Genomic DNA, 19687 nt, shown 5'->3' with positions numbered 1-19687 from the left:
TCTGAATAATTTTAATATTTTTAAATATTTAAATATATTTGCAAGAACAACTTGAAACCTAGAAATCTGTCACTTTTACTTTTCAGCCTTTTTATAAGGAAAAAGGAAAAATGAGCTATTTAAAGATGAGCCATCCCAAATAAATTAATAATTTTTTACAGTTGTAAAAAAGATACTTAAATACTAAAGAGAGGAGTAGGATAAAGTGGTAGTGTCTCCTTCTATAGCTTCACCGTAAAATAATGCACTTACACATGTTGACACGTAACACTTTATTGACATTTTACATACATCACATTTTCTCGTTGTCTCCGTTTCAGTCCGTCACTCCGTTCACCAGAGGACACAGTGTTTATTTATGTGTGTGGCAGCAGTCTCACTCTGAGAGAGACAAGGAGGGACTGATAGCGTCCATCTCTGCCTGATCAACACATTACAGATTATCTGACTCCATCTGTGTCTCAGTGAACAGTTCAGTCTTCTTTTGTCCCCAATAGCAGCTGATAGGCCTTCTCTCTCCCGCACAAAGTTTAGTTTGTATGTGGACAGTTGAACATGAAAACACTGAGCAGAGATAAAGAGTCTTCACAAATATAAAACACGCTGAGCTTTTCTTTCTTCTAATACTCCACACTGACATTTGGGCTAATATGGTACAAACTGTAGTTCACGGTAAACAATATATTGACACAGCTCACATAGTTTAAAATTCATAGATCTGATTTTAGTGCACTGAAGACCTCCTTAGGTCATGAGGTATACAGAATAGTTCAAAGCACTCATGCTGATATTCAATTTCTATATCCACATTTGAATGCTGCCCATTTTTTTTCTTTTTTTGGCTATCCATTCATTTTGTTTAAACCCAGTATTTCTCAACAGTTTCCGATAAAGATGATGGTACACTAATATTATTCTTATTATACCATTTCGTAGGATTAGATTGCTGTGGTGGCTTATTTCCGAAGAGCAAAATTTATTGAAAAATGAAATAAAACAGCATTTTTACTGCGGTCAAAAAGCTGTTTGCTCTACTGCTCGCCACACAAAGGAGGCACACACCTGTATTAACGGGGTGGTCTGACAGCAGTCTAACCATAAATTACATTTTTATAACCACAATAACAAAAATCTATTTCCCCTCTAACACTATTATAGTAAACTACTTGAGTGGTTACAAAAATAAAAGACCATCTCAATTCAAATTGAGAATTTTGTTAGAAGATTTTTCTAGGGTGAAATGTGACAACAGACATTTGAAGCTTTATTCAAACTCCTCAATAGAAGCTCTCAGTTAAAGTAAGGAAATGAAAACAACAGCACTGATTTGTATTTAGTCCGTATTTTCAGTTGGAGCTTGTCCAGTTTCATTCATGTTATTGACAGATGGTAGATCAAAATGCTTTTTTCTTTTCCAGGAGGCTCTGCTTTATTTATAATTCTTTATCATTTGAAGTGATGTCTTGACAGAGTTTACTACATATAGATGAGGCAATTAGTTTAAAGAGAATGAGTGTTTTTATGCCTCAGCGCCGGCAACAGCTGTGGCCAAAGGCATTTTGGGTTGTTGGTCCATGGGACGTCATGTCCACTTGGACTGAAGGATGAATTGATTAGTTTTAATGGTCAGAGGTCAAAGTTCAAGGTCACGGTGACCTCATGTCCATCCCATTCTCGTGAACACGTTACATCAGGAACACCTGGACGGAAATTCTTCAAATTTGGTACAAAAGTCCACCATATATCAAGAACACTGCCAGAATTTCTTTAAACTTAGTTCAAGCGTCCATTTGGACTTGAGGATCAACTGATTATATCTTTGGTGTCAAATGTCAAGGTTTCTGTGACCCTTTCACACAGATATCTAGTAGGACAAAATGATGAAGTGAAGTGAAAGGTCAAAGGTCAACTGACGTCATAATGTTCAGCTCTCTATCAGTCGTCTCTAAGTGAGGTGAAGACAGTTTGTTTCTCACTAGAAATTATTAACTGGAATCAAACATGTCAATATAGTGATAAAAATAGACTTAATACCTTTCATTAAACTCCTTCAGAGTCTTCATTACATATATTTATACAGACACATGGATGTAAACTTGAACTTCCAGTCTGATTCAGTGGTTAAATCAAGTCTTACTGTTACATGCAGTTGTCCTCATTGTAACCTGAGTTTATAAAGCATATTTTACATGCTGTTACATCATATATAGTGAATGTTTCAAGGGCAACGTGCAAATTAAATCTTTGTGTGCATTCTATCTAAACAAAAGTTAAAGGTTCACAGTGTTCAAAGGCAAAATCTCCTTTCAGAAAGATGTAAAAAGCGGGAAGCGGTGGGCGCCTGGGGTTGTTTTCTGAAGTCGAGACTGATTGCGCTCTCAGTCCCAACTAATCGCACCACAGTTGGAACAGGATTCAGACCTGCATATCAGTGCAGTTATTTTGCTTCGAGCAGGAGCCGAATGAAATTATATAAATGAAGCTGAACTTTCAGAGTAAATACTACAGAGCCTGAATAAACCGCTCGACATGTATTTGATGAGAGAAAGATTTAAGTTAGAAACCTTGGAGTCTGGTGTCAAATACACCCAAATTGTGTTTTTTTTTTATCCTTGTCGTTGCGGATGTAAGGCAGCGTTCACAATGCAGCGCTGCCACCTGGGAGACCTTGTTGTAAATGAATCATATTGGTTGAATTTCTTAACAGGATTCACATTTGACTCCTCATACCACAAAATCACAAAATAAAAAACATCTTTTCAGGCCGTATTTTAGGCTTTTTTCCCCCATCTCATAACTCCACAAAATGATACTGCAGACAGAAACAGAGAATTGGATCTTGGCAGTCTTAACTATAGGAGGCTGTGTTTTTTTGCGATGAGATAATGGTGTGCTGTATCAGGGTTAATTGACTGTCAAAGCATTTCCCGCTCGGTGGTTGACACTCAATAGTGTCTGTCAGTTGACAGTAAAGTGGTATTATCTTTATGCTTTATTTAACACAACATAAAGACTCAATTTCTTGTGACACACAAACAAAATCTTTTGAAAGTCTATAAAATATAAACAACATCAATGGATTCCAGCTTTGAGACATAATATTTGTTCGCTAAATCTTTGTTTGAATTAATCCAACACCACCCGCTGTTGCCAGAAACTATTTGTCAAGTCACATTAGTCTGTTTTTCTATGCCACACTGATGCACAGCCCTGCAGATCATCAATTAGTAATACAATGCAGAGGCTGTTACTTAATTCTGATTTATTTTTAAATGCAAAGTGGTGCTTTCTCTTGATTAAAGCTGCTACTGTTTAAAATTATGCAACACAAGGCCAATTTGAAGGTAAGATAAACACTGTATGAGTCAACAGTCCGCATGTATCTGCCCCCTTTTTAATCTCAATGGATCACTTTCATGTTGCAAAACCAATAAAAGGAGCTAGGTTTGTTTATCATTGCTCTTAGTCTGAGGGTGCTTTCACACCATATCTGCTTATCTATGGTTCAGTTAGAATGAACTAGTATGGTTTATTTGGGCTGGTGTAAAAGCAACAAATGATCTCTCTGCTGCAGTTCATTTGTGGTGTGAAAGCAAAAGAACCAAACAGGGATTTAGGATAAGAGATTTGTGATTTTTAGCATGATTTATAAAGAAAAATTAGTACTAAATTAACCTGCTGATCATGACTGTAAATAAAACTATAAAAGTGATGCATATACGTTCTTAGAGATGCCCAGATCGATTGGATGCAGATTGTTATTGGCTGATATTCAGTAAAAATATACAATCAGGAGGTCAGGATTAATGATCTTTAGATGACAATAACAAAAACCAATGATGAAGCAAAGAACTCAGCTGAGTTGGCGTTCTTGCTGCGTAGTAATTAAGCAATCGGAGCACTTCACCTCTAGTCTCACATAGCCAGACCTCTGTCCATTTAAGTGCTGTACGACCTGCTGTCAGTTGCCGTAATTTGATTTTCTCACATGGCTCCCGAAATGCAGGACAAATAGTTAATGAGTTACCCATCAGTCCGCATAACTTTATGTTTACTCTTTTAGTTCATTTGCTAGTCTCATCATGAACAGGACCTGAACAAAAGTGAACAACAAAGTACCAAATGTAACAAACCACAGGCGTGAAAAGCACCCCGGTCACTGATCTTTGCATCTTTTCCACCAGTCCTTTGACTCTTTAACTCTGCCCCGCAGTCATTCAGCAGGACGGTTATCCAGGCCACGACTGGCTGGCCTCCACAGTGTTCCTCATCATGGCTGGAGACGTGGACCGCTCTCTGAGTTTGTTACTGAACCTGTCCTCTCTGCTTACCTCTGCATTCATCTGGCCAGCAAGGATACACGCCTCTGTGAGTATAACAACATGCAAACACAACTACAGTGCAGTATGTTCAAAAGTACAGTAACTATGCAGTAATTTAGCACTTTAGAAGCCTCAAATGGCAGCAAAACTGCAACCCGTAGGAGCATATTCCTCATAATCATGTGTCATCCTGTAGAACATTCTTCAGCTTTAATGTATTGTTGCTTTCTTGGTATGAGTTCAGTCATGGTATTCACCTTTTTCTGAACAAAAAAAAAAATACATGCTGCTGCTCAGGAGACATGTTGAGGTTGCTTTAAAAAAGGAAAAAATAAGCAACTATAAATGTGGGCTCAAAAGGGATAAAACTATAGTATGTAACATTTCCATATTAAAATGTTTATAAAATATAAACAAACTTAGTTTAGCCAAATGTTTCTAACATTGCTCAAAACCAGAGGAATAATTTATTCAAGGTAATGGTGTGTTTCCTACACACTGCTGGTTGCTGTAACTTCTGGAAAAAAACTTGATACAGGGGATACGTCAGAGAGTGAGGAAGGAGGGCGGTCTACATGATTAAACATAACTTTATTATTGCCTCATCCATGAACATGATTTCTGTCTGAGTCCTGTCAGATAGACTTTCATTTTCATCAGCTATGGTGGTTGTTTAACAATGGAGACAACAAATCCAGTGACCCCAGACTACTTCACAATGTCATCAAAGTGTGTCTTTTGCTATTGTTTTAATATGAAAAACTTCTAGAAGCAGAAATTCCATATTGTGCATTTAATTTAAGTGTGCATGTAAGCTGAGTGTGTAGGTGTTGTACAGAGATGTTTATGTGTTTATGTTGGCTGGATTTTGGGTACAGTGTGAAACTGTCAATTTCAAACCCACTTCCCAACTGCTGGACGGACTACTCAGCTGCACATTATGTTGACATTTGGGACGTGTGTGTGTGAGCTGCTTGTAGATTTACAGAAGTGAAACTTTACAGCACCACTTTTCCCTCTAGTGTGAACTTTTTAGATAAAAACTCTCCCATGTATGGCTTTACCTGGCACAGAGTAAATACAATGAAACTCTTCCTTCGCCTTTCCCTTTGAATCCACTTAAACAGGGAAACACAGGTATAAAAAGAAAAGTGAAGAAAAATCAAAAATACAAGAAAAATAAATAAAGATAATAAGAGATAAGAAATAAGAAATAAAGTGACCAGGGATATTAACAGTACTATAATTTTTAAAGCCCCTCTGCTTTTATGAAATACAGTTTATTTATACATATATATGATGAATAAAAAACTTTCTGTGTTAAGTATTTAAGGCTCCAGTAATTAACTGGAGCCACAAACAAACAGGACGCAAGTGTTGCAATTAATCATCCAGTTTATTTGTCCAGAAAATGATGTGAATGTTGATTGCTATGATTCTAAACAAAGAAATATACAAATTACAACATCTTGCCTAAACAAATCATAAATCCAGCCTTTAAAGCATAGTAAATATTTGCACATTTCTGAATTAATATTTGCTATAAACATTTCAAATAATGATTAGCCAAACACATACTTCATCATGATATTATTTGAAAAATTAGATCAAGATTATTCATTAACCTTCATGTCAGTTCTTGAGCACAACATAATCCCAATCAATAGAAACAATTCTCATTCTCTGTTGTCTTAATGAATATATTTTAATAAATTACTGGCCAGGAAGAAAGACTCTGGACGTGCATGGCTCTTTTGAAATATCTTTTCTGCTCTAAACACCAAAATCACATCAGAACCAGTTACTTAAATCCAGCATACAGTATGTCAAGAAATTGAGATATTCCAGGGTTTTATAATCTTTCTGTCTGGACAGTCTGGTATCGCTCTCCTATCAAAGACTGTATGCACATTTGCAGTGAGTTATTCAGCCAGACCCTTTTGATTTATTAAATCACAACCAGTTCGTGCTTTCCTGCTTTATTGGCATGGGAAACTGATGTTTGATTGTCACATTGTCAAAGCAGATCTGAGAAAAACAACAAAAACGTACAAAATATATGTAATGATGAATAAAAAAGTGGCTTAGAATTGGAAAATTTATTTTCTTAGTTAAAACTAAAAAGTTAGTAAAAACAACAGCTCACAAATCTCGCTGCTGTGTGTACACGCTGCAATATTTTCGCCCAGCATTTACTCATGTCTTCGAAGTCATTTTGGCCCGTTGTAAACTGTAGTAGTAATATTTGTCTCTGATGTCTCAGGAACTGTGATGAGCTGCTGGTGTTTTCTTGTAAAAGTTTGCGATGGCAACGGTCAATGTTAAAGCTGCAGTCGACAATTTGGACATACACAGCGCAAAACCTTTCTCCCCTCCCTCTGCTGTCTTGTATTTTATTGAGCGCTTTCTTTTTCTCCCTGTTCTCCTCCAAGGTCTTCCTTCTTTCAGCGTATTGTGCTCTGTGTGCCATTGTAGGCAAAGGAAGTACTGAAAAAAAAGACACAATCCTTGTTTGTACAGTGTTGCTATGATGGACTAGTAACCTGCTAGCTAACCCTGACTGGTTGTTTCATTCTGACTGGATCCAGTTTTTGAAAATTCTATATATGTTTTTTTTAAAGGAACCCTTGAATTAAATATTGTTAGTGTCAAGTCAAAATTTGTTTTGTCTGGTGAAACCATTTGTTGAACAAGGAAAGTTAAATGAGAAGAAGAAAAAATGAAAATAAGAAAAAAAACCATTTAGTATCTTATTAATGATTAATTGATTAATCATTTATTTGTGTTTTCAACAATTGATTAAGGAAAATGCACAAAATGTTGATCTGATCACATACATCTATTTTGTGTTGTGGTGCTGCTGTCAGCCACGAAGAGATTCCTGTTAACCCCGTACATCAAGTAAAAATCCAGATTGTTGTGCTCTTCTCATGAACACATTAGAAACACACCTTCAAACGCCGCCAGCTTTGACGTCTGTCTCCGTCTTGTCCTCATTTAATCCCACCTTTATTTGTCATACACAGCGCGTCAACAATCACAGCAATGCAGCAGCAAAGAAAAACATGAAAAAAAGAAGATGATGATGAATCCTCAGAACATTTTTTTCTGTGTCTTCATTTTTCAACACACGGAAAAACAAACAGGATGTTTTTTAACCGAAAAAACAAAGAGCAGTAGGCCTAGGAGGAATATAACTAAAGGAGATAAATGAGTGAGAAAAAAAGAGGAGAAATAAAAGAGTAAAAGGAATAGTTTAAGTTCAGGGAATAAGTCTAGTTTCAATCATTCTAAATTGCAGGGGAGAACTGAGGTGGTGAGACTAAGCTCTGTTATCATTATACCAACCTCTGTCATCTTGTTTTCTCTCGTCAAAGTCAATTACAGCTCGATTGGACTTGATTGAACTTGTGTTGCGTGCTCTCAGCGTGTTTGATGCAGATGCAGCCGGAGAGTTTGTCCACACAGCAGTTAGCTTCGGTGGTCGATTTAGTCAATATCAAGGAAAACAGAAAGGGCACAAATAATTAAGAGGCGGCAGCAGATTTAAGAGTGAATGTGGGCATAAACACACACATGCACACACCCCGTATGTGAACACAAAGCAGCATGCTGTTTCTATTTCCATTACTCACAATAAAAGCTGTGCAAATATTCAAAAGTGTTTTTATCTCCCTATCAGCTCTGAATACACAATGTGGAGCTTGTAACTGATGCATCTGTTGTTGTTTTTTTTGTTTTCTTTGCTTGAATATCTACCTGTAGTGCAAGTCAAATTGGTCATTATTTATCTACCTTAAATCTAAAAATGTTCCAAGACAAAAAACCTCCTGTTTGTCGTGACAGGTTTGTGTTCCCGTGGAAGTGGCTGAATCGGGAATCCCTCCTGTTTACTGGTGCACAGCTCATTATGTGGAGATGCTGCTGAAAGCTGAAGTTCCTCTGGTGCACTCCGCCTTCAGGATGTCTGGTTTCACCCCATCACAGGTAAAATACAGGAATGTATATAATATTAATAATTTGTTACTTTCATTTGAAAGTAATAACTTGCTTTACAGTCTTACTGTGTAGAGGAGGCTAATGTGTTTCACTACTGCTTTGTTATACTTTCATCAAAACAACTGCAGAAGTACAACCAGGGATCATAAAATGGGGAAACTTGTTTCATAGGAAACCCCAACCCCAGTCTATTTATTCAACAATACGCATATAAATACAAGGCTGATGTCCAATAAAAAGGCATTAAATAAAATATTTATATTATTATATACTATATTTTGTGACCTATAGGTGAAGCAGAATGTGCTGCTCGCTGTCTCTCTGCTCCAGTTTGTAATGTAGGTTAAAATATAGCAACGACCCACATTGTCCACAATGTATTTAATGGGGATCCTTTCAAATCAAGTAAATGCAGTGCTGGACTGAGTAGTGCTGCTGTGTTCCAAAAGGCGAATGTTACTTTCTGTTGGTGTTTGTAATTTGTCTGAACCCGGTGGTTTATGTTTCTTATTGTCATTTTTGTGCAGGTTTATAGTTTTAACCATTAGTGAGGTGGCATTATGTTTCTTGACACCAGCTGTAGTTTGGTACAGTGTCACATACTTCATGGCACCCCTTCAGAAATTAATCTGGCACTCTTTGTAATGCGTTACTTGATATATTAAATGTAATAATATCACCAAAGTCCTATTGATGACGTGTTATATTACTTTGTTACTGTAAAAAAGTAATAGTAGTTTTCTCTTTGTCAACTATCAGCTCTCACTGTCAATAATTATTATACTTAATTCATTACTTCATGTGTCAGACAATTATTCCTGGGAATGACTTTTAGACAGCTAAACTATAGAACACCAGATATATATTTTTATTTTATTTTATTCAAAGACATATTCAGTGATGTAACTATAAAGTCCTGTATTTTTGTCCATCACTGTACTTGATGACAAACAGGTTAAAATGGCCCAAAACATGATCTAAAATCCATCTGGACTCAGGTCTTGTTCAGACTGCAAGCCCAAATCAGTTTTTTGGGCATATCCAGATGGATTTTAGAAAATCTGGATCGCAAAAGAAACGTGTGAAATTCAATTTTTGCAAATTGGATCCAGGCTACATTTGGAGGTGGTTTAAATGCGATTCAAATCCCACTGACGAGTCATGGAAGTGCATCAGAATGACTGAGCAGAACCCACGCTGCTACTAGCAGAGCGGTACGATAGACAACGCAGAGAACAAGTCTGTACACGGACACATCTAGAAGGAACCTACTGGAACATTCTTTCACGCTGAAAAGCTGCATCACCACAAGTGTACATAGTTAATAATACATACATTATTACCACAGCATTCCATGCAAGTAGATTGGTGATGTCTGGACACAAATCTGGTCTGCTTACTTGAAAATAATTGTGTGGGACAAATCTGCAGTCTGGTCAAACCCTTAGTAAGAATTGTTAAAACTGTTAAAACTAAATGCACTGTTTGCAATAGTCATAGTGACACAGAGCGATAATGTAAATCTGCAGAAACACCCAGAAAGTTAAACTTTCAAGACAGTAGTTTCTGTCTACACTGCAGAAAATTAGTTCAAATCAAATATTTAATTCCTACGTCTGTCTTTTGTATTGTAGCTTCCATTTTCTGAGCCTCTTAGTTCGTTAAAGGACTGCCATGACTACTGATGGTGGAAATAAAAGGAGCTGAATTTGGACTTTTCTTCAACAAAAACACCAAAAAGCTGCCCGTTTTGTTTTGTCATTGTTGTTGAATAAAAATATTTAATTAACATTATCAGTCAGAGACCTGAAACTGGGTTTCGAGCCTTTAGAGCCACACTTTTGTTTGGCCTATGAATAAGTTCCCTTTTTATTCCACTTTGACTTCAGTCGACTTTAAAAACCAAAATACAGCTTTGACATTGAATCTTTTTCCTTTTCTTTAACGGCACAGTTAGATCTTTGCTTCTCGGCTCTTAATTCTTTTGACACAGGCTTCCCTCTCACAAACAACGAGGTAGAGAAAGAAGGTAGACTCACCTTGAATCCTCTTATGTTTGATCCTGTCTTCTGTGTGTCAGCAGTTGACAGTTGAGGCTCACACGGTGTACGGCAGCAGGGGCGCTGCTCGCCTCGCTAAGACTCGCCTCGCATTTGCATCAAAGATCTGAACTCGCCGTCTCCAGAGTGGAGTAAAACGTTAACATTCGGCTCATCTCTTTACTCTTCAAGGCAATAATGGGCACCTGTTCTTCAGTCAGAAATGGAAATACCTATTCCAAAAGTTTGAGCTTTGAAGGCCCGACAAAGATGCAGTGGCAAACGAAGCATTATACACCTCTGACATTCATACAGTAGAGGTTGTGTGTGAATGTGTGTGTGGACGCAGGTCTGTGTCAGAATCCATCTACAGAATGTTTAAGTGTTTGAAACAGTCATACTGCCTTGAGAATACGTGTGTGTGTGTGTGTGGAGAGACTTTAAAACCGAAAGAGTGTTTAGTGTGAGCAGAGTGGTCGGTGAAGGATAAATGAGCTGAATTATGGGAAGAAACTTGTGGTGTGTGGTGTAAATAAGAGGCAACCCTTTATATTAGATGGTATATTGGTTAATATGCTGATTGTTTTCTCTTATAAGCGATTTAGTCCATAAAATATCAGAAAAATAAAGAAAAAGTGGTAATAAAAGTAGTAATAGTGGTTGTAGTACTAGGAAGTAAAAAGTGGTAAGAAAATGTCCATCACAGTTTCCAAGGTGACGTCTTCAAATGTCTTGTTTTGGTCCAACTCACCATCCAAAACCCAGAGATATTCATTCTGCAATGATATGAAATAGCAATGTTTTGGCATTTTTCACATTTTACTTAAAGGTCAAGTAAGCGGCCCTGGAGAAGATAGATGATCGGTGTGCCTCGTCCCTAGGTTGTCAAATACTGATGCATTGGGTCATTAGCTTGGACTGAGACACTCATGAAAACAATGAGATTCAATCAACCCAACCCAAAGCGTCAGTATTTGATGATTGAAACGATTAGTTGATTATGAAAATAGCCAATTATTATTCTGTTGCCAGACTACTTGATTGATGGACTAATCTTTGCAGCACTAAATGAGTTGATTCCAATCCAACGTATAACATGTCTGAAATGAAACACTCCTAAAGATAAGCATGATGTCCGTCACATCCTACATGTATATCTATGAAAACTGATGATACATTATTACAAATTACAAAATTAATAAGAGGGAGGATGTTCATCTTGGCTTATTTTACAAAACTGGGAGAGTTTAATTACATGAATAATTTTACGTTCTAATACATTAGACTGGTATCATGTCATCAAGTGCCAAAGCTGCATCCCCTGTTGGGGGAAAGAACGGTGCTTTTAGATATTTAAACCTGTGAAAAACAACGAGGTCAAGTGAAGAAGAATTGACTATCTTTTTGACAGTGTATTTCTATTGTCTGAGTTTCTGTTTAAAGCAAATGAACAAAGGAGAAAAGTAACGTATGACAGATAAATTCCTCAGAATTTAATTTATGTAAATATTGACTATGGATTATTGGTTCATGAACTGGATCAAATGTAGTGTTGGGTTGTTTTGAGTTTGTGGGGCTGTGTTGGTGTGTTTCTGTTGTTGGATATCTGCTGGAGTAATATTTGAGTGAGATTATAATTCACGTTGGAATTATGTTTATGCTTTGATGATGCTGCACTTCAAAATGTGTGTGTCAGATGTTTTCAGTGCGCCTTAAGGCTTGTTTAATACAAAAGGAATATTTACAAACTTGTATTGCATTAACATCTATAGAATCATTGGTTTTCTACATATCAAAACCCAATATAACCATGAGTTAGTGAAATGCAGTGGTATCTAACACAAGTTTGGCAGTAGATAACGTTACTCCAGCTAGTTAGTTAGTTAGCCAGACATGCCATCGTTTGCAGTTTACATTAGAGCAGATCAAGAGTTTAATCCATTTCTCACATGTATACTCTTGTGTTTAGGTTTCTGACAAACTACCAAAAAGACGCTGCCATCCAAACTCGTGAGACACAAAGTTTTGCTCCTCTTAGAGGCCCACACACACACCGCTTCATTGTGTAGAGCATGGCAGGCCTGTGGTGCCTAGTTCCAGCTGCTAATATATGATTGGACAGTTGCTGTTTGCAGGGTCACTTTCTATATGCTTGGACAATAACATTATATGATCATATCACGATAAGACTAAATTGAAAGACAGTGAACAATAACATTGAATTATCACTCAGATCTACTGCAGAGCATTCAATGTTTCACACTGACAGATATCTCAGTGAGCCAGACAATGTGACCTGACACACTTCGATTAATAACAGCTCTGAGAGCCTGTTTATGGCAGAAGGGAAATGAAGTAAATAATACAGTCAGAATATAGTCACAGTCACCTTTGGCCCCTGAGTTTTAGCTCACAGGAACAATCAGAACAGAGGAAAATCACATTTTGCCACTCTCAGAAAAAAAAAAGTGCTCTTGGAAAGACCTTGAAGGGATTTATAGTCCCTCGTTTATAGTCACAGAAAGTACTGTATGTGTACTTGTTTTTCTGCCTGAGGGTTTAAAAACAAAAGGGCAGCATGGATCCTGCAGCTCCTTGTGTTTATTACAACGCACAATTTAGGATGCCAGGATTTTCATTAGAGTATAGTCGAGAAGGGGGCGATAATAATCTAATATGTTTATGGAGCGTAAATGGAGCTTGTTTGTATGCTTGAGCAGACTTGTGTCATTAGTGAGCACAGTGGCTAATTATTGGCATGACAATTAGTCAAAACGCAGCGTGTGCACTGTTTGTTGTCTGCTGAATGTTTGGGGGAAAAAAACTGGATGTGAGGGTGCGAAGCTCTGTGAGACTCACAGCTACTGATTGTACTCATATCATCATCAGGAACAGCAGAGTTCAGCCACAAAGAGAGATTTCACCAGCCATGACGCAGTTATCAAATCCTGCTTTCATGTGAGGGTGTGCGCTCAGATTACATGTACAGTTTCCAGCATGCTGTGTTTTTATTTGTCACTCTGGCAGCGTGGCTCTGGGGATGCAAATGTTGATCTATCACTTGGGCTCAGACTGAGATATCTCAGCAGCTATCTGATGGATTGTACTGAAATTTTATGCAGTCATTCATGATCCTCAGAGGAGGAATTCTGCTGACTTTGGTGATTCCCTGGCTTTTCTTCTAGCGCCACCATGAGGATGCCTTTGTTAACTTTTTTTTTAATGGATTTCTGTCCAATTTGGCACAGATATCCATGGCGCACAGAGGATGAATCCTCTTTTTCTCTAGTTAAGTTCACATTTGTGTTTTTTAGTGAAACGTCTCAACAAGTATTAAATGGACTGCCAATGGCCAATCCATCTAACAATGAAAATTTGCCATTAGTACAGACATTCATGTCTGTAGTCTGTAGAGCATTAGACTCTTAATATTTTGAGCATCATGCTGGGCAGAGGTGTTTTGGTGGCATGGTGGGGCAACATTAGCACTGCTGCCTCACAGCATGAAGGTTATGGGTTCTGCCTTTCCAGGGCCTTTATGTGTGGCATTTGCATGTTCTCCCCATGCCTGTGTGGGTTTCCTCTGATTGTTCTGGCTTCCTCCCACAGTCCAAAGACATGCAACTTAATTGGTGACTCTAAATTGCCCGTAGGTGTGAATGTGGGCATGAGGTATTGTTTGGCTCTATGAGTCAGCCCTGTGATGAACTGCCGACCTGTCAAGGGTGTACGCCGCCTCTCACCCAGTGTCAGTATCAGCTCCAGCCCCCTGCCACCCTGCAAAAGTTTAACCGGTTATAGATAAAAGATGCACGGCCATTCATATCCCCTCAAGATAAACTAATATCTTCAATGATCCCCAAACTTTTCATCTAGCACCATCATCAGGTCAAATTTTCTGACTTGTCCAATGGTTTATGACTCAGTAATTGCAAAATACCTGCAAAATTTTCCATTACCCTCAGCTGTACCTTTTGTTTAGTGCTAATTAGCATGCTAACATGCTCAACTAAAGATAGAGAACATAGTAAACAGGTCAGCTTAAGATCAACATGTGAGGGTTATCATTGAAGTGGGGTCGTATGAGGAATTTTTCCGCACTCAATGTATAACCTATAATGTATTACCTTGCAGAACTTTCAGGTTGCTGGTCTAACCCTGCCTTAGTTGGTTAGTTTGGTTGTGTTACTGTGTTGATATGGTGTTTTAAAGGGTTAGCTTGGATTCACCAATGTAGCACAATAACACAACCAAGCTAACTGTTCAAAGCAACAATAGACCAGCAACTCCTGTGTTCTGAGAGGTAAAATTACTCTTTTTTTTCATTAATTGAGTTTGGTGGCTTTGGAAAGAGTGATGTAATGTCTACAGTTTCCTGTCACCATCTACTGTAGGTAATACACTGATTACAGATAAGTGCCCTGCTTCAAAACACTTGAACTATCCCCTTAAGTACACCCTCACAGAGCTGCTGCTAGCATGTTTATAGATGCTTTCTTTCTATTGTAGCATTATTCAACAACTACCCCTTGATTGACTGGCAGCACTATTGGACTTGAATACACCATTTCTTTCAGCTGTGTTATAAAACGGGACAGAAAGGCTCAAATGGTGCAATTTCATCATATCAAAACATTGGTGAAACAGCTTAATGCCTTCAACAGCACTTAAATAACATCTCTAAGGGATAAATGCACCTCAAGGCTCCGTAGTTTTCATCTTGCAAAATACCTTTTAAAATGTCTTGAATTACAATAGGTCCACCTTTGAAGTCGATGGAAATTAAGGTTATAGAGAGGCTGCTGTGTGACTGTTTTTTTTTATTATTACATGCACATTCTGTACCTACTGACTTAGGTTTATGATCAACCGGACAAATCCTCTGTCATCAAATCATTTTAGGCCATACTGCCCCATACTGTTTATATGAAAGGTGCTTTATAAATAAAGTTGAGTTGAGTCAGGCCTCAGGATACATGAAGTTCCTCAGTAGGTCACCTGGTAGAGTGCATGCTTCATGAGCAAAGTCATTACTGCAGTGTCCTGGGTTCAAATCCAGCTCTGGATGTTCACTCTGTCTCACTCTCCAATGAAGGCACAAATCTTCAAAGTAATAATAGTAATACATGAAATATTAACTGTTAACAAGTGCATAAAAAAGGATTAATTAACCTTAATAAGCACACACTTTAGATCCGGTACCCCTGAAATGCTTTGTGAACTATTAATGAGTGCATATTAACTGCTAATAGATGCGTAATAAAAGCCTAATTAACCTTAATTAGCCTTGTTTACCTTTTACATCCAGTAACCCCAAAATGCTTAGTTAATTGTTAATAAATGCAAAATAAAGGATTAATTAACGTTAATAAGCACAGTTCACACTTTAGATCCAGTACTCCCAAAATGCTTAGTAAATTGTTATTAAGAGCATATTTAACTGCTAATAGATGCATAATAAATGATAAAAAATATTAATGGATCAACAATAAAAGCTTAGTTAAGTTTCAAGAATGGCATACAGGTAAATTAGTTAAACGCAATAAATATTTTTAATGCTTGTAATTGCTAAACAATTATAAGAAACTCATAAGGCCTTTATTAACATTCTTAGTCTCTAAACAGTTAACAAGTTTTAGATTAATGTTACTAAGGATCTCATGAGGCCTTATTACCTATTAACTAATGCTTATTACAGGCACCACTGAGTGTGGAACAAAGTTGTTAAACCGCTTTCAATATCATATTCACTATTAAATATCAAATACTTTGATTAAATATCAACTGTTCTCTCTTTAAGTGACTTTAAGTCTCTTTGTCTTTATATGGTAAATAGATACTTTAGATACTGTGTTCTTCTTGTGTTCTTTTCACTGAGAACAGGTGGGAACACCTTGTTGAGCCACAGCATTAATATCACTGATCTCAACTCAGTCATCAGCTGGAGAAACAAACATTAGCATGCGTCTCCTCGTCTCTTTGTCCCCTAATCCCACCTCAATATTCAGCACTGCTGAGAGTTATCATTTTTCACTCTCAAAGTAAACACGTTCTCAAAAAGATTAATTTATAAAAGCCGATAAAGCAGAGTCAGCAAATTAAGCAAATATAGACTCCAGACATATGGAACAGAACAGAGCACTATTGTACAGCTGTATGAGTTCATGAACTTAACTGTTGTTTAAGCAGGCGGGTTGGTTCACAATGAATTCTTGTCCATGATCTCAATCATGTAAATGTCAAGATAAATGATTTACATGAGCTCCATTTTATAATATGTACTGTATTATATCATGTTTCCATGTGAACAATACTTCCTAACAGAACATATATAATATATATATTTTAAAGACCCATTAGAATATACTGTATCATTAAGGGTCTTTTTTATATATTTCACAATATCAACCTACACATTTGGCCTCATGCATGAACCACGCACTGGAATAGATTTGTTCGTAAGTGGCACTTGTGAGTGATTGAACAATTTTCCTGGACTTTGAGATTTGTGAATGGTTCAGATGTGTCATACAAGTCACATATAGATGGAAAAAAAGATCTACTGCAATTCAATGGTCAAGTGTTTAAGATTTACAGGCCTCTATTGGCAGAATATGGCAGAAATTGAATATAATATTCATAAGTATGTTTTTATTAGTCTGCAGTTACATGAAAATACAAAGCCTTGTGTTCTTGTTACCTTGAAACAGGAGTTTGCAACCTGCGGCTCCAGGGCCGCATGCAGCTCTTTTGCATCTCTCCAGTGGCTTCCTGTGACCTTGAGAGAAAATTAAATGGAAATGAATAACAGCTTCTTTTTTTTTTTTTTTAATATTTTAATTGTCTTGCATTGTTGTTGGTGGCCTAAAGAGTATCTTACATTCTCCAGCTGTAAAATTGTAGAATATGCATCATAGCCAACATGTATGGATGGAGACCCCTGCCTTAGAATGAGCCATTTATCTACAGAGGGTGTGGTGGGTACTCTTTCACGGAGTCCGCCATGTTGCACCACGAGGTTTCTACAGACAAACACTCGCTCTAGATAGAGCCTTTTGCTTTGTTTTTTGCAGCCAGCGTAGGTTCTCCTACATGCTAGGAAGGGGAGGGAGAGGCGAGCAGTATTCATTTGTATTCACAATTAAATTAGTTTTTGTCTGCTGACAGAAGAGGAAGCAAGACTTGAAGCTCTGTGGAGGGAAATTCTTGTTTGTCCATGGGCAGGTTTTACTCACAAAGGTGAACAGATCATCTTATATGATAATTTTAGGGGCCTTGATTATGGTGATGATCAAATCTTATTAAGACACACCTCCACATAAACAGGTGGCATTCATCGGGTTGAAATGAACAATTTATGACAAGTTTGTGCAGTTGAAAAAGGTTTGTGAATGCAACTGGGAACAAGAGGTATCGCAGTAAAACATGAAAGATGGGAATACAAAAATGTTGCTGCATGAGACTAAAAGTCTTTAGCATTTTCAGCTTTGTTTTTGATTTATAAACAGCAGGGCTGCAGAATTAATTGAAATATTACAAGTGCTGAAGTTGCAATTTTTTGATAACGTGATGAAACAGCATTATAACAGCAATATAACATCAATATAGTTCTCCAGATGGTACAGACCCCTACAAGTGTCACATTATTATGATTTTAATAGTTGTTTTCAAAATAATTTCCACTGATAACAAACACAATATCTGTCAAAATAATCACAGTATGTTTTGCCATGTTGTGCAGTCCTTATATACAATAAAAGTTCCAAGTGTCATGCCATTTCCATCTTCCATTCTTCTCTTTCAGTAACTCAAATATTTTTAAATTATGCTGCATCTTTTGTCTAAAAACAACTCTTTCTGCCTTCATCTCAGTGTGACTAGATTAATGTCTCATTTATTTTCCTTTTCCAAAATCGTCACTGGAGGAACTACATCTGGTTTATTGTACCACAGCTAGACTTTTATGTAGAACCATTATCGTTATCACCTTTGTTTTGGCTGACAGTAACTCTGATGGCAACTTGTGAAATACAGCAGCCATTGTAAGGTTCTGCTGAGCTCGCTTAATGCCTCCACAATGAACCTCAATCTTTAAATTTGTGAACTTTTAGCCCCTGTAGCCTGATGGGAAAACATCTCCTGGTCAAGATGTAAAGGCCGAGGATGATGAAGCTTTTGCCATTATGGTCCTCAGGCTGTGGAGTAGCTCTTGAACTAACCAGCATGTAGTGTTTTAAATGCTGCTTTAACACCTATTGATGTCCGTGTCACTCTGCTGTGTTTAGTCTCTGTGTAATTATTTTTATTGTTGAGTTTTGTGACTCTTCAAATAAGCATCACTTAATTGTTCTCATTTGCACAACCTTGTTTACATCTAATTATTTGTACAGATTTAATGTTAAAACTCAGAACAAACTGACTTCACACGCTGCAATCTCAGACACAGAGACGTACTTATTTGTAATTCTTTAGCATATATTATTTATATTTAAAGAACATTTATAAAATGTATGAATATAAAGGAAAGACTGATGGGAGAGACATTTTATATGACAGATTTGATTTATTACAAGAAGAAGAGTGATTGTCTGAAACATGATTCATTATTTGTCAGAAGTGTCAAGTACATTGTTCATATTACACTATAATTAGGATCTTTATTTCTTTCACCTGTATATGTGAACTAATGAGATGCAGAGGAATTTGTAAATTAAATTTGACAGGTTTAAGCGCAGATTCAACAGCAACATAATCTTAGTAAAACAGACTTTTGTCTTTCTCGCCACAGATGTGCCTCCACTGGTTGACTCAGTGTTTCTGGAACTATCTGGACTGGACAGAAATCTGCCACTACGTCTCCACCTGTGTGGTGATGGGTCCTGACTACCAGGTGTACATGTGCGTGGCGATATTCAAACACCTGCAGCCAGACATCCTGCAGCGAACGCAGTCCCAGGAGCTGCAGGTCTTCCTCAAGGTGAGATGCAGCTTCAGTTCTACGGTACATTTTATACACAGAACTTCCTGTCAAACTGTGTTTAACCCTCTATGGTACACATTATGATGCCAGTGAGGGAAAAAATGTTTGGAGTGTTTTTATGTCTCAAAATAGACTAAATAAACATAATCTGAAGAAATTTTATTTTTATTTTTATTTTTGGAAGTTTTTGGGGTTCGTTGCCTGTAGGCAACATTGTACCATAATGGTGCATAAGTGAAAAAGAACGTTCCTTTTCCAATTTGAACATTGTTTGTTTCATAAACATATGCAAAAATATTCAATAACATCAAGAAGTCACAATTCATTTTAAATTAAAAAGAATTATG

The 19687-nt window shown here is 37.2% G+C and overlaps 1 protein-coding gene across 1 annotated transcript in view; it reads left to right on the top strand.

The window, feature by feature from the left end:
• tbc1d32 (TBC1 domain family, member 32) overlaps positions 1-19687 on the top strand; it is a 133904-nt gene that overhangs the window by 87631 nt on the left and 26586 nt on the right. Inside the window, exons 30-32 of the mRNA XM_084737960.1 lie at positions 4214-4368; positions 8169-8309; positions 19149-19337. Coding sequence (XP_084594086.1) covers positions 4214-4368; positions 8169-8309; positions 19149-19337 — 485 coding nt within the window. The remainder of the gene's footprint in view (positions 1-4213; positions 4369-8168; positions 8310-19148; positions 19338-19687) is intronic.

Source organism: Lutjanus erythropterus, chromosome 15 (genome assembly GCF_056507025.1).
Source record: "Lutjanus erythropterus isolate fLutEry1 chromosome 15, fLutEry1.hap2, whole genome shotgun sequence".
NCBI classification, from domain to species: Eukaryota; Metazoa; Chordata; class Actinopteri; order Lutjaniformes; family Lutjanidae; genus Lutjanus; species Lutjanus erythropterus.
Note: the sequence above shows the minus strand (reverse complement) of the source record. Positions and strands in the feature narration are given on the sequence as shown.